At 34.4% G+C, this 14,364-nt stretch overlaps 1 protein-coding gene, 1 long non-coding RNA gene and 1 pseudogene across 4 annotated transcripts; all 3 read left to right on the top strand.

Moving 5' to 3' along the window:
- The first annotated feature begins 1,099 nt into the window (after nt 1-1,099).
- LOC145819818 (uncharacterized) lies at nt 1,100-1,933 on the top strand. The gene is made up of 2 exons (XR_014360591.1): nt 1,100-1,233; nt 1,775-1,933. It is a non-coding gene; the product is annotated as an uncharacterized LOC145819818 (long non-coding RNA).
- Nucleotides 1,934-4,912: 2,979 nt separating this feature from the next.
- Nucleotides 4,913-12,440, top strand: LOC114303824 (putative disease resistance protein At3g14460). Of its 3 annotated transcripts, XM_028248978.2 has the most exons (5): nt 4,913-8,829; nt 10,159-10,349; nt 10,441-10,502; nt 10,816-10,884; nt 12,111-12,440. In XM_028248978.2, exon 1 carries the CDS (start codon nt 5,924-5,926, stop codon nt 8,759-8,761), a length of 2,838 nt encoding a protein of 945 aa, XP_028104779.2. In that variant the 5' UTR covers nt 4,913-5,923; the 3' UTR covers nt 8,762-8,829; nt 10,159-10,349; nt 10,441-10,502; nt 10,816-10,884; nt 12,111-12,440. The 3 variants fall into 3 exon arrangements, with proteins under 3 accessions (XP_028104779.2, XP_082773290.1, XP_082773291.1); XM_082917164.1 differs by lacking the exon at nt 10,816-10,884; XM_082917165.1 differs by lacking the exons at nt 10,441-10,502; nt 10,816-10,884.
- On the top strand, nt 4,937-5,953 carry LOC145820680 (putative disease resistance RPP13-like protein 1 pseudogene; annotated as a pseudogene).
- Nucleotides 12,441-14,364: the final 1,924 nt, after the last annotated feature.

Here is a 14,364-nt window from a genome sequence, read left to right as displayed (position 1 = left end):
TATGAAGTTTTGTGTGTGTGTGTGTGTGTGTGTGTGAGAGAGAGAGAGAGAGAGAGAGAGGAGGGGGCATTCAGAGGCTTTGATTTTAAAAAAAAAAAATTCAGTTCCTCTATGGCATTTTGTCCTCCCAAGTTCCCAACAACCACGCAAAAGAAATGCTTTTCTTGGTAGTGAATGAAACCTTTAAGTGGTTATTGGGTAGCCAGTTCATTTGATGAAGTTAACCAAGTTTCTAGGGGCCTATTTGGCATCATTTTCATTTTCAATGCTTTTTTGGCTTGTCTTTTATTTAGATTCGATGCCTTTGTTGATCACAATTCACAACTAAAAGTTGAAATTTGCGTGACATCATTTCTAAAATGGATCATTATTTAGTTAAATTTGAAATTTATTCTTCAAATATTTTTAACAAATAAGTGGACGTGTGGGATTATCAGCAATATATGGCTCCAATTGTTAGGCATCCTCAAAAGGTCCGTTTGGGGCTCCATTTATAGTTGGTTGTTGCGTTAGTGGTGTTGGACAGTATTTAATGAAAGGATTTGCTGCTCGGGAGTGTTGTGTCTCATCCTCACCATATGTATCCTCGTTATTCAAAAATGTTATTTTATTTTATTTTGGGAAGTATAACTAATAGAATAAAAAAAAACAAAAAGAAAATTGTATCTTATAAACGTGCAATTTTAATTCATCTTTTACTATGAGGAACATTATATTTTCTTGGTATAAGGCTAGTTTAATACTGGGATATTTTTGTAAACGTCTTCGCGTTTTTGTGATTTTTGCCTAATTTAGTGCTTTCTTCTATGTATTTAGTTTTCATTATTTATTTTTGTGTTAAACCTACAAAGATCATATTCTACGTTTCCATTTATGTATACCCCCAGCTTGTGAATCTAACATGGTTATTATTTTTGTTGCACAAGTCGCAGGCAGGTCCGAGCTCTGCTTGCATGAAAGTTTTACGCTCTGTTATGTAAGATAATAGCCAACACGGTACTGATAAAAGTGTCAGAACTCTGGTTGATCAAGCCAAGGCTCCTATATCAGTGAGAGCTCCCAACCCTCAACCTTAATGGTTTTTTTGAAGGAAAAAAATGACTTATTGTTTGTTTGTTTCCTATTTAGCTTCCTGGGACTTCAACTAAGCTGAAAGCTATAGTGATTACAGCAGCCTACAATTCCCTGTCTTTTGGAATGGGTTATTTTGGAAGCTCTATGGAGCGGCCTAAGGTACTATAATATGTTTCGAGTAATATTTCAAAGCCCAGCATATGAATTTTCTTCTTTAATTGATATATTTAGATCAAATTTTAAGATCACAATGAGTTCAGTCATGGTGAATCATCTCATTGAGAGTAAACTAATACATTGTGTATCAATTAGGTGTGAAGTGTTCATTAACATTTGATATATTTAATGATTTCTTGTTTTATAATTGAACAAATGTTTTATATAAGAGCATATCATAAACTGACTGGAAGAGATTTGCATTTCGTATCTAAATTGTTCATTTTGTATCAGTCATAATTGTGATGGTGACATATAACAGTTTGTAGTTTGTCCTGTTCGGTTCTTTCTTTTTTTGCGTTTTTGTGTCCATATCATGTTATATTATGTTGGTTTACATTTATCGATTTTTTCGCTGATTACACGAAACGAGCAAGCGTGCCGCAATTCAAACCTAATTATGTGTATAATTTTTTACTTAATTATGTGTTTAATTTTTTACTTATACGAAACTTATTTGTTTTATTCATCTGTTTTTATGCAGGTCTCAATTCTTAGGACTACAAAATAGCAAAATAGGATCGGCATCGACCAGTTTGCCGCACGAAATTGATGTTGGTGAAAGTAAAGGATAAAATATTGTGTGCACTAAGATTTTGATAAGAAATTTAAAATTTGGAAATAAATCAAACTGGTTTATTTATTATTTCTTTCAAGTGACTCATCATGTTTCAAATGGTTATTAAGGCAAACCTAAAACTTGAAAGATGTTCATTTTTGCTCATGAGAGAGATCAGCACAATTATTTTATGGACCATTCTTCCGCAACATGATAATGGGCTTGTTTGGTGTAGAAAGTTGAAAATGTGTGAAGCCTCTTTCATTGGGCTACGGGCCAAAACCTTAAAGCCTAGGTGAGCTTGCATGGTGGACTGATGAGTGGGCCAAAATAGGCTACGTTTATGGGCTCGTGGCCTAGCCTCCAAGCTTAGCCCAAGATTTGAGTCTTTTTTTTTAAATAATTTTTCTTCGCTTTTTTTTTTTTTTATAATTTTTTGTGGCTAGGTTGTGCTGGGTTTCAAATTCAAGGCCCAATCTCTCTTGTGCTGGCATGTCTAGGATTTGGTCTTTATTTGTGTAAAATCCCAATGAGCTTCGGCCAAGTTGGGTTTCAAGTTCAAGGCCCAATTCTAAGCTTTGTCTAACTTGGGTTGGCCTGTCCAGGATTTGGCCTTTGTATGAGTAAAATCCCAGTGAGCTTCGGCCAGGTTGGGTTTCAAATTCATGGCCTAGTCTTACTTGGGCTGGCCAGTCTAGGATTTGGGCTTTGTTTAGGTAAAAGCCCAATGAGCTTGGGCTGCATTGGGTTTCAATTTCAAGGCTCAATACTAAGCCTAGTCTCATTTTAGCCGACATACCCAGGATTTGGGCTTGGTTTAGGTAAAAGGCCCAACATGCTTGGGTCGAACTAAGTTTCAAATTCAAGGTCCAATTCCAAACCTAGTCTCATTTGGGCTGACCCGTTCAGGATTTGGGCCTTGTTTGGGTAAAAGCCCAACAAGTTTGGGCCAGATTGGGTTTCAAGGGCAAAAAACTGTATGCCATTATCTTTGATATTTCTCAAATTTTTAAAATTGAGCCTTTGAGATTCATTACAATAAGAAAATAAATATGCACAAATTTTAATCACTAGTTTTTATAGTTTGGTTTTAGTGTCATTTCGACCTTTGTAATTTTAATTAATTCAATTTTAATCTTAAATTTTTTATTGTCTCAATTTAACTTAATTAACTGCAATCATTAACTCTTTTTTTTTTAATTATGAAAATTGCACACATAAGTAGCATGAGTTATGCTTTTAGGAACAAAATTATAATTTTTCTTAACTACGTCAGTCAATCTCAATCATCTCATTAACAATTTTACTTCAAAAACACTAATTGACGTTATTAATTGAATCAAAATAATACAAAATTTAAAATTTAAATCAAAATTAAATCAATTAAAAATGTGAGAATCAAAACGATAGATAAGACAAAATACAAAACTACCAATTTAATTTACCCAACAAACATTACCACTTTCCCTATCTTGATTCCAGGAAAGATCCAAGGCTGCAACCTAAGACAAGAAAATAAAACAAACAACAAAATCAAATCAAGGCCAAAAAAACAAAACTATGGTACAAAAGAATTTCCCTATCTTGATTCCAGGGAAGATCCAAGGCTGTTGGCTCGCATGCTATCAACTTGTAACCTAAGACAAGAAAATAAGACAAACAACAAAATCAAATCAAGGCCCAAAAAAAAAAAAACTATGGTACAAAAGAATTTTTTTTTTATGATTATCAAGCAAATATTCAAAAATATAATAAAAAATAAAAAAATTTAGTCCTCGATTTGTATTGAAAAGTGTTGCTCAGACTCATGGAGTTCGCTATGAGTTTCAGTCTGATAATCTAAACCAATCATTTTGTATTTTAAATTTCTCATTATTTAGTGTTTTTAGACTACTACGCATTATTCATGTCAAAACACTTGTTCAATTATCTCTTACAAAAGAGAGAAAAAAAAATTAATTAAACTGTAAATTAAATCATTGGTCTCTGTAATTTAAGTGAAGTGTCATTTTAGTCATCGTAATTTTAATTTGAACATTTTAGTCCTTACAATTTAAATTTTGTTATAAGATGATCTTTCCGTCAAATGTTGTTAACAATTGAAACATAAAAAATTAAGTGCAAAATTAGAAGGATCAAAATAAAATTCAAAACAAATTATAGGGACCAACGACATAATAAATATATTAATTACACAGGTGATCATATAATTGGTTTTGAATTTCACTTCAGTCCATCTTTTATTTTACTCATAGTATTTTTCCATTTCAAATTCAACAATAAGTAACAAAAAAAATCACATTCCAACAAAATTGAAAATGTATAAACCAAATCCCAAAACTATATTGTTGGTTAAAGATGGGAAAACTTCTAAGCCACCCTCTACCAACTGAGAAAAACCATGATAGAGATATGAATTCATTGAAAAACATATTAACAAACGTAATTGGGTTCTTCTACTAACAATATTATATTTGGGTTCTTTTATTTTTATTTTTTAATTTATATGTTGTTTTCGCAGAGTGACAGAGGGCTAATGAAAGGAGACTCTATTTTTGACTTAACTCTGAGCACTCAATTTCTTCTTCTTCTCACAAAAATATAGCCATTTTTTAGACTGCTAAAGCTTTTTTCACTAAAAAAAAAAAGTCAACAACCTCTTTGCTTTGCTTGGCTTCTGATCTATTGGTTTTTTCTTTTCCTTCTGTAATCGGAAACAATGCCTCTAGCAGAGATCTTTCTCTCTGGCTTCGTCAAATTGCTATTTGAGAAGATGACCTCTTTTGCATCCTCGAAATTACCTGCCTTTGAAGGTATTGAGACCCAGCTGACCAATTGGACCAAGATGTTGTGCCAAATTGAAGCTGTTCTGATTAACGCAGAGGAGAAGCAAATGATAGTTCCAGCCGTGAACCTATGGCTTGACGATCTCCAGGATCTGGCATATGATTTGGATGATTTAGTGGATGAGTTCCCACCGAAGCTTTGCAACACAAGCTCAAGGCAAAGCCACGCCAAGCTAGTTCCACCAAGGTATGGAACCTTATCCCTAATTTCAAGCCAACAGATGTTATCTTTAATTTTAAAATGAAGTCCAAGATTGAGGAGATCAATACCAGATTGCACAATAGTTTTGAACAATGTTCAAAATTTAATTTGGTTAAGATTGTTGGAACCACCACACCTACTAAGACTTGGCAAAGACCAGAGTCTACATCTTTATTTGATGAACCTCGCGTTTACGGCCGAAAACACGATCAGAGTAAGATAATTAAGTTTCTCGTAAAGGGGGATGAATCAAGTGATAACAACATTGGAGTAATTCCCATTGTGGGTATGGGTGGGATTGGCAAGACCACCCTCGCTCAGATGGTGTACAAGGATGAAACTGTGAAGGAGTATTTCAATCTGAAAGCATGGGTCTGTGTGTCAAATGAGTTTGACATTATGAAAATAACAAAAACTATTTATGATTCAGTGACTTCCTAAACATGTAGTTTTAATAACTTGGATCAAGCTCAAGTTGAACTACAGAAGGCTTTGGCGAGAAGGAAGATTTTAATTATTTTAGACGATGTCTAGAACGAAGACTACAATGCTTGGATTGTTTTGAAAAAACCTTTCAATGATGGAGCCCAAGGGAGTAAAGTCGTGGTGACAACAAGTAACAGAGACATTGCAACAATGATGGCAACTATTGAACTCCATGACGTTAAGATCCTATCAGATGAGGATTGTTGGTCATTGTTTGCACAACATGCCTTTACAAATACAAGTATTGATGCAAATCCAAATTTGGTATCAATTGGTAAGAAAATTGTGGAGAAATGTAAAGGTTTGCCTCTCGCTGCTAGGACACTCGGTGGCCTTTTACGTAACAAAGTACGAGATGAGGAATGGGTAAATGTATTGCGTAGTAAAATATGGGATTTACCACATAATAAAAGTGACATCCTTCCTCCTTTGAGATTAAGCTACCATGATCTTCCTTCACATTTAAAGTAGTGCTTTGCATACTGCTCAATAATACCCAATGACTATGAATTTGAGAAAAAGGAGCTAGACCTATTGTGGATGGTAAAGGGCTTCATTATACAACAAAAAGAGAAGCAAATGGAAGATGTAGGAGCTGAGTACTTCCATGAATTGTTGTCAAGGTCTTTTTTCCAACCATCTAGTACCAGTAAAAGCTCTAAATTTGTGATGCATGACCTCATCAATGATTTGGCTCAAGTTGTTGCAAGAGATATTTGTCATAGAATAGAGGATAGATTGAAAGATCAAGACCAATACAAGAATCTAAAGAAAGCTCGACATTCATCTTATATGCAGCAATACTATGAGGGTATGAAAAAATTTGAGATCATTGATAAAGCCATGCATTTACGGACTTTCTTACCATTTGGCTTAAAATATAGATCGGGTTATAATTTGGCAAGCAATGTTCCCCTTAATCTATTCCCGAAGCTAAAACGCTTGAGGGTGCTCAGTATGAGTAGATATTTCATTACAGAACTTCCAAATTCGGTTGGAGATTTGAAACATCTGCGGTATCTTAACCTTTCCTACAGCCATATAAAAGAATTACCCGAATCACTAGGCTCTCTCTACAATCTACAAACATTGATGTTAAGAGAATGTAAAAAACTGAAAAAGTTGCCTCTAGATATGGGAAACCTAATTGACCTACGTCATCTTGATACTACAGGTGCAGATTCCATAGAAGAATTGCCAATGGGAATAGGTAAGTTGGTTAGTCTTCATACACTATCCAATTTTATTGTTACTAAAAACAATGGGCTTCGGATAAAAGAGTTGGGGAACTTAATTTATCTACAGGGGAAGCTTTGCCTATCTGGATTACAGAATGTGGTGAATCCTCTAGATACAAGGGAGGCGAATTTAAATGAGAAGAAGGGGTTATATGTGTTATCAATGGAATGGAGTGTTAACTCAGATGATTCACGAGATGGAAGAGTAGAAACAGAAGTGCTTGACAAGCTAGAACCTCACAAGAATTTAAAAGACCTCCATATCAAAGGCTACCTTGGTACAGGATTTCCAACTTGGATAGGAGATTCTCTGTTCTCCAATATGGCTAACCTAAGTTTAGATAATTGTGGAAATTGTGCATCCTTGCCACCACTCGGACAACAACCCTCCCTCAAAAAGCTTTACATTAAAGGAATGAGTGTACTAAAGCATGTCGGTTGTGAGTTCTATGGGCAAGGTGGTGTTCAACCTTTTCCATTACTAGAGACTCTAAGCTTTGAAAATATGCCAGAATGGGAGGATTGGTATACTTTTGAAGATCACAAGGAAGTTCAACCATTCACACGTGTCAAGTATCTCTCCCTAATAAAATGTCCTAAACTTCTTAAAATGTTGCCTACTGATCTACCTTGTTTGAATAATCTAAAGATTTCAGAGTGCCCGCAATTCGTAGTTGAAGGTTCCAGCATTAGCCTCCCATCACTCACCTGTATAGCTATGAATGGCGTCCCTCTAACAAGCCTTGAAACGGTCCTTGAGATGGGGAGTATGGCTGATGATGAAGTGATATCAGCAAATGCAAAGTGTAAGCATCCGAGTTTAATAACTTCCTTGAGCATTGAGATGATCAAGAAACTCGAGCTCTTGCCGAAATGGGTTACTCATGGGCTGATGGAACTCAAAGCATTGAAGATTACAAGCTGTGAAGAACTCAAGACACTGTGGAAGAATGAGGCGAGAGTGCAGCACAGTCTCCTTGCATTTCGAAGTTTGCAAATTAGAGGTTGTCCCCAGCTTCTTTCATTGTTTGAAGAAGATAAGGATGAAGAAAATGAATGGCAACATCAACAACAACAAAAAGAGGGACTCCCTTGCATAGCGAGGCTTGAGCATTTAAGAATATATAATTGTGAAAAGTTGAAGAAACTGCCACAGCTACTACATACCTTCACTTTTCTTCAGGAGTTATATGTCTATAACTGTCCAAGTCTCGTCTCTTTTCCAAAGACAGGCTTTCCGTGCACGCTGAAAACACTCAAGATACGTAATTGTGAGGCTCTGCAATCCTTATTTGGGTGGATAACGCAAATTAATGACAATAATCTTGAAGTGTTAACGTTTGAGAATTGTCCATCCCTCACATGCTTGATATCGTGCAGAGGTGGGGGGCTACCACCCACACTCAAACACCTTGAGATTGAGAGGTGTAAAAAGTTGGAGGCACTGCTAGTAGAGGAAGGGATGGAAATTAACTGTCCATCTCTTGAGTCTGTTCAGATCTGGGGTTGTTATATGCTCAAATACTTGCCAGATGCCCTTCCTAATAATAATAATCTCAAGAATCTCAGTCGATTGATCTTGTATGGGTGTAAGAATTTGGAGTACATTCCAGAAGGATGGTTCCACTCCGCAACAAATCTAACATATTTGAATATCAGGGGATGCAAAAAACTGAAGGCCCTACCACACGGATTGCAGAGCATCAACTACCTCACTTCTCTTCAAGACCTGTATTTGAATATTTCAGAATGGAACAACTTCAAGAAGATTGGTTTGCACAGTTTATCCTCTCTTAAAATCTTGTTGATTGAAGGCAAAGACGAAGAACATTCAGTGGGTTCCAGCTTTCCGATAGATGGGATGTTGCTGTCCACCTCTCTGATCGATCTTCATATCTCGGGTTTCCGAAATCTGGAGAAGCTATCTTCTAAGTTGTTTCAAAATCTCGCCTCTCTTGAATTTCTTAAAATCGGTGGTTGCCCTATGCTCAAATCTTTACCAGTGCAAAGGTTGCCTCCCTCACTTAAGAGATTGTCGATCATCGGGGGAAGTCGGAAACTAACAGAGAAGTGTCAAAAGGGGAAAGGCAAATATTGGCCCCACTTAGCTCACATTCCTTGTGTCAACGTTGATGGTTGATGATTAATGATTCTAAGTTCTAAACCATGTGGAAATTCCCATCACAATACAAGCAATCAAATTGCCAGGTATCAAAACATAAACTAATTTGATAAATATATACATTTCAAAATATTTACAGATTTTAAAAACAAAATATTTTTTCAAAAATAGAAAATCGTATGAAAAACCATAACTGTTTTTGCTTATCATTTTTCATTTTTCATTTTTTTTTTTTTTTTTTTTTGAATGAGGGATCCCTGAAGTATGCAATACATTATATTTTCAAGTTAATCGAATTTTTTTGGATGAGGAACTTATTTGCAAATTCATATAAAAATTTAAAACAAAATAAATTTGTATTTTGAATTAACAAAAAAATATTTATGAAAATAATGAAAAACATATGTTAAATTTAAATTCAGATGACCATTATGGAATGAGTAAATAATTTTTAAAATTTTGTTTGGTTTTGCAGTTTTCAAAAACAATTTTAAAATTTTTAATTCATATTTTTTTAATATATTGGCTAATTTTCTTTTTCTTTTTAAATGCATCTAATCTACATATACTTAAAAAAAAATTAAAAAATAAAAAATATTTAAAAAATTTAATAAATACAAAATAAATACAAAAATGTATTAAATATTTAGTGATTTTTTAAACCATTTTTTTCATAAATTTAATATGTTTTAGGTGTATTTAGATTGATTGGATCTAAAAAATTTAAAAAAATATTGATTAAAATACTTAAAGAGTTCACTGAAAATTATAAAATATGGATTGAAACTTAAAAACTATTTTTGAAAACGCCAAAACTGAACAGAGTTTTAAAAATTATTTCAATTTCTAAAAACTAAATGAGTTTTGGATTTTCAAATTTCTAAAAAATATTTTTAGAATATACAACCAAACAAATTTTTAGAAAATTATCTTTCAAAATTGATTATGAAAACCAAACCTTAGTTTTTTGGGTTTTCTATGCTAGTCATTAATAAATTATTTTTGTATTTGTTAAGTTGTTACCTGTCTAGTGACTAAGGAAAAGTCAGATTGAAAGTGATTAAGCTGGTGTAAATTCTTGTTAAGGGGGAATTTTTGGCCAGTCAAATGAGGGTAATGTTGAAAAAAAAAAAAAAAAAAAAAAAAAAGGAAAGAGAATGAAATGCTATGAAATTATCTAAGTAGTTTGCAAATGCTTAGAAAAATTAAATAATTTTTTTGTTGTTGGAAGAGAAAACTTAAAAGGTTACAAACAAATATACGCATATCTGGTGTTCAAATTTCTTTTTGGTGAGCTATTCTAATAAATATGGAAATTGAAAGCAATTTTAATTGTATACTTGGAGTTGTTACATTTTCTGTATGAAAAGAATTCAAAGAAGTTTTATCAATCTATAAGGGATTATTTGATACAGATATGTGCTTTCAAGGATTTGAATACAAAGAGAGGCATATTCCGATAGATTTCCTTGCCTGCTTTTATTTCCCGAAGGAACCACAACAAATGGAAGAGTTCTCATTCTTTCCAACTTGGTGCAATTGTCCCTGGATATCCTGTCCATCTAGTGATTGTTCGCTATCCCCATGTACACTTTGACCAATCTTGGTAAGAATTTTCTTTAGTTGAAACCGTTTTGTTGTTGTCTTTCATAATGTCTTTACCTAACTTGCATCATATGGCCTATCATTTTGTTTAGGGGAAATATAGCTTTGGGAAAGCTCATGTTTAGAATGTTCAAAGTTTCACATTTTCATAGAGGTATGTTGAGTGATTTTTTATACTAAAAATGTAGTGAGTTTGGTTTCCCCCACTATTTTTGTTTGTAAAATTTTTGGGTAGTATGTTGTGTGAAGTGGCAATTCATATATATAGGTTGTTATAGTGATGGCCCAATTTGCTATTTTTCTTTTGATAACTAATTCACTCTCGCAGATCATCAATGCTGATTATTCATCAACTTAAATGTATATGCATTTATATGATGTGTCCTTGACTATATTATAATTTGAATTTTGGTTACAAAATAATTTGTATGTTGTAAAAAGTTGAAGCCATTTATTAAATTGTACAGGTAGAGTATCATCCTGTTATCTTACCCCTTGAAAATCAGGAGGAAAATGCTGCCCATTTTGCTTAGAGGGTGAGTCGACATTATTTGATTAATCTTTGTTTCCTTGTTGGCTTCACTTAATATTTTAATATTAATTATATTCTTATACATCAAAGTTTTTAATGGGCACATTACATACAATTTGTTAATTATTTTTTATAATGTCAACATGTTCTATATTTCATATGCTTAATCTCCTGAGCAATTCAGAACCAGTGGATCTTTAACACACCGTAAATATTGTAATTGAATTTGTGTGATGTTATGTCTACTGCATTTGTGTGTGGAAGCCTGCCCTTTTTTTCGCAGCTGTGCACAAAGAATTAGCCAATTGATGACTCCTGGTCCTTGGATTTCAAGTAATATTATATATATACAAGGATCAAAATTTCCGGTGTGTTGTTTCAAATAGTACAAAAACAAAAACATCGCGGAAATATTTTATGAAATAAAAATTAAATAAAAATGTTTGAAAACATAAATTGAAATATATCTAAATGTATAAAAGCTAATAATTGATTATAGCCATTCAAGTAAAAGGATTAAAAAACTAATGTCACCATGAACTAAAAATTATTAAGCATTGTCAAATAACTCAATTTTATCAAACAAAAATTTCCAATGAGGTCTAAAAACTTACTTAAACAGTAGCAATAAATGAAAATTTCTAAATTTGTATAGATACAATTTACTCTTTCAGTATATCGCACTATGTTTTGGTGTGTTTCACTATGTTTTGATGTGTTTCAATGAAAACACTAGAATTTTATTATTCCACTAGTGTTTCATTTCGGCCTCTTGGGAAATGGAAACACTTTGGCCATTTCAACAGAAACAAACGAAAATTTTGTTCCTCATATATATTAAAGATAAATCCATGTCAAAAAGTTTTCATTCATGTATTGTCTACGTTTTCATGTTATTTGGTTCCAAACAAATGGCATATGGTACCTATTAAAATTGGGTGTAATTGCACATGCAACAGCCCTCGTGTCTTCTATGTGCACTATGTTAACTTATTACAATTGGAGGAATAGTTTCCTATTGTCCGTCTTTAGTTTGGGAAATTTTTCCCTTTTGTATTCTTTTAGTAACTATTGGTGTATTGCCATGATTCCTAGGGCAGAGCCATGTATAACAAAGTTTCCACTGGAAATTTGAAGATCTGAAATTATATACACTCCACATGTTTACAAAACATCTACCTAACTCAGTTACAACAAGTTGAACTAACACTTGACTTGTTTGGTTTGCAGAACAACATATCTCTAGTCTGGTCTTAGATTGAATCCTGGATTGCTGAGTCTTGCTTGGTTACACTAACTGTACAAACATTTCATTCTTATGGGGATATCACGCTGCTTGCAAAAGATTTCGAGTCCAAACAGGTCACTTTTCGTGCTCCATGTGTTTTGGCTTTTATAGTTTATCTTGCTTTTAGGTCGGCAAAAATGATCTTGTACTTCATTCAAACATTCTATGAAGTGCTAGATTTTAGCTCTTAAACTTAATTTGAAGGCCTTTTTTGCGATGGACCAAGAATATTTGATGCAGCTGCAATGATGGAATTTACATTGTCTCCTTGGGATCTCATAATGTATTAGGTGTAGGCCTTGAAGCACACCATTTAACGCTTGTAATTCCTGTCTTCCAAAATAAATAACTTCAGCTCTCTTTCACATGCATTACTAAAAATATGTTAGTGTACTCTGGTTTGCCAAGTTTGATTTCTTTCAAATTGGGTATTTTAGTATTCATTTCTCCGTTGTATGTTTCCACTTTGATGGAAGAGTAATTTTTTTTTTTTTTGGCCAAATTCTAGGGAGTATATATGTTGTTTGGCAACATTGTGTTTGTTCATAGTGTTTATTGCCTAGCCTTAGAAAATTGTCCAGGAACTTTCCCGTATGCAACTTTAGCTTCATTGGTTTCTGTACGGGAAAGAAATAAATCTTCTCGTATGATCCTTTTGATCAAGTTTGCATTCCTCCAAACAATATTACTTTGCCACCTGAAAACACAAACGTGAGCTAACCGGCGGGTGTGTGCCGGAAACCCCTCCGATGCCTAAGTCAGCAACTAGACAATAGACAATAAGCTCTGTGTATTCTAGAGTAAGAATTGGGATACCTGTCCATAGGTCTGGTCATGAGCTTTTATAGACTTTACTTTGGCACAATCCTAGTAGGATTCCAACTCTCCCTATGAGAGTCCTCCTAGGAATCACACACCCTACTCACTACCAACCAAGTGAGGAGGTTTTGCACAAACCTAGTAGGACTATACTCTCCTTAGCAGAGTCCTCCTAGGAGTCATACTCCTACTCACTACCAACCAAGTGAGATGGTTTACACAATCCCAGTAGGACTCTAACTCTCCTTAGCAGAGTCCTACTAGGAGTCTCATCACTGCAAGCCAAGTGAGATGGCTGAACTTTTTACCTCGGTTATACATTCTTGCCCGAACTGATTTATCTCGGTCCCCTGCCCTTCGGACTGTGTGATCGAAAGCTGATCTATCGGATGCCACTCTGCCGAGCTATACACAGCTCGGCCTTCGCCATTGATGCTACCTCCTTTTAATAAGCTGCTGCAACCACACTGAGCTAAGTTACCTCGGTCACACGCTTAAGTAATGATGTAGATGGCGCCCAGCCGAGTTATACCAAGACCGGCCGAGTTATACCAAGCCCGACATCCTTTCTCACCAATACCTCAGCTAACCACCAGGCCCACTTATTTCGGCTGACATCATTACCTCGGCTAACATTGCGGTCAGCCAAGTTACTTCGGCTCTGTGATAGTTTAAGCATTACTATCAGTCTTGACTTCAAGATGACGTCCTGTAGAGCTATCGTTTTAGCTCGGTCCTCTTTCTACCGATACCTCGGTTCATAGTTCGGCCCAAACCCAAAATATGAGATGTCTTCTTGGCCTAAGACTCTTTTTTTGAGTTTACATTTTTTGGCCAAATTTATAAACTGAGACCACTGATTTAGAACTCAAAAATTTACCAAATAAGTTTTTATTTGAGTTTTTTAAATTTTTGTAAATATAAACTGAAAACGTAAGTGTTACCAAACGGCACCTATATGATCTTGTATTGGGTGATTTGTTGACGTTATAAGTTGTATTTTGGTTTGTTGTTTATTGTTGTTTGTTTGGTTTATGTTTAACTCTCATATTAAAAAAATCGCAAAGTTCCTTTCAACAGGGCAAGCTGTGAGACCATGAAATATCCTCTCATATGGATTGTAAAGATCCAACGAAGAGATGAATTTTGTCCTTGTATATTTGCAAAGATGAGCATGATCGACACCACCCAACCAGGATTGTCGGCCAGAGACACTCCGATGTTAAAGTTAGTCATTTGATTGAAAAAATGAATGTATAAAAATGAAGAGTGTTTGTGTGGAGTAGAGAGAGATGAGGCATACCTCTTGTGTTTGGGGTCCTCTCCTTTTATAGGGGATAGATGATATTTGTTTAGGATATTTTACCCCTAGAGTTA

This window comes from Camellia sinensis, chromosome 2, assembly GCF_055761805.1.
Source record: "Camellia sinensis isolate YWXY chromosome 2, ASM5576180v1, whole genome shotgun sequence".
Classification (NCBI taxonomy): domain Eukaryota; kingdom Viridiplantae; phylum Streptophyta; class Magnoliopsida; order Ericales; family Theaceae; genus Camellia; species Camellia sinensis.
The sequence above is the reverse complement of the archived record's forward strand: the minus strand, read 5'-3'. Positions and strand labels throughout refer to the sequence as shown.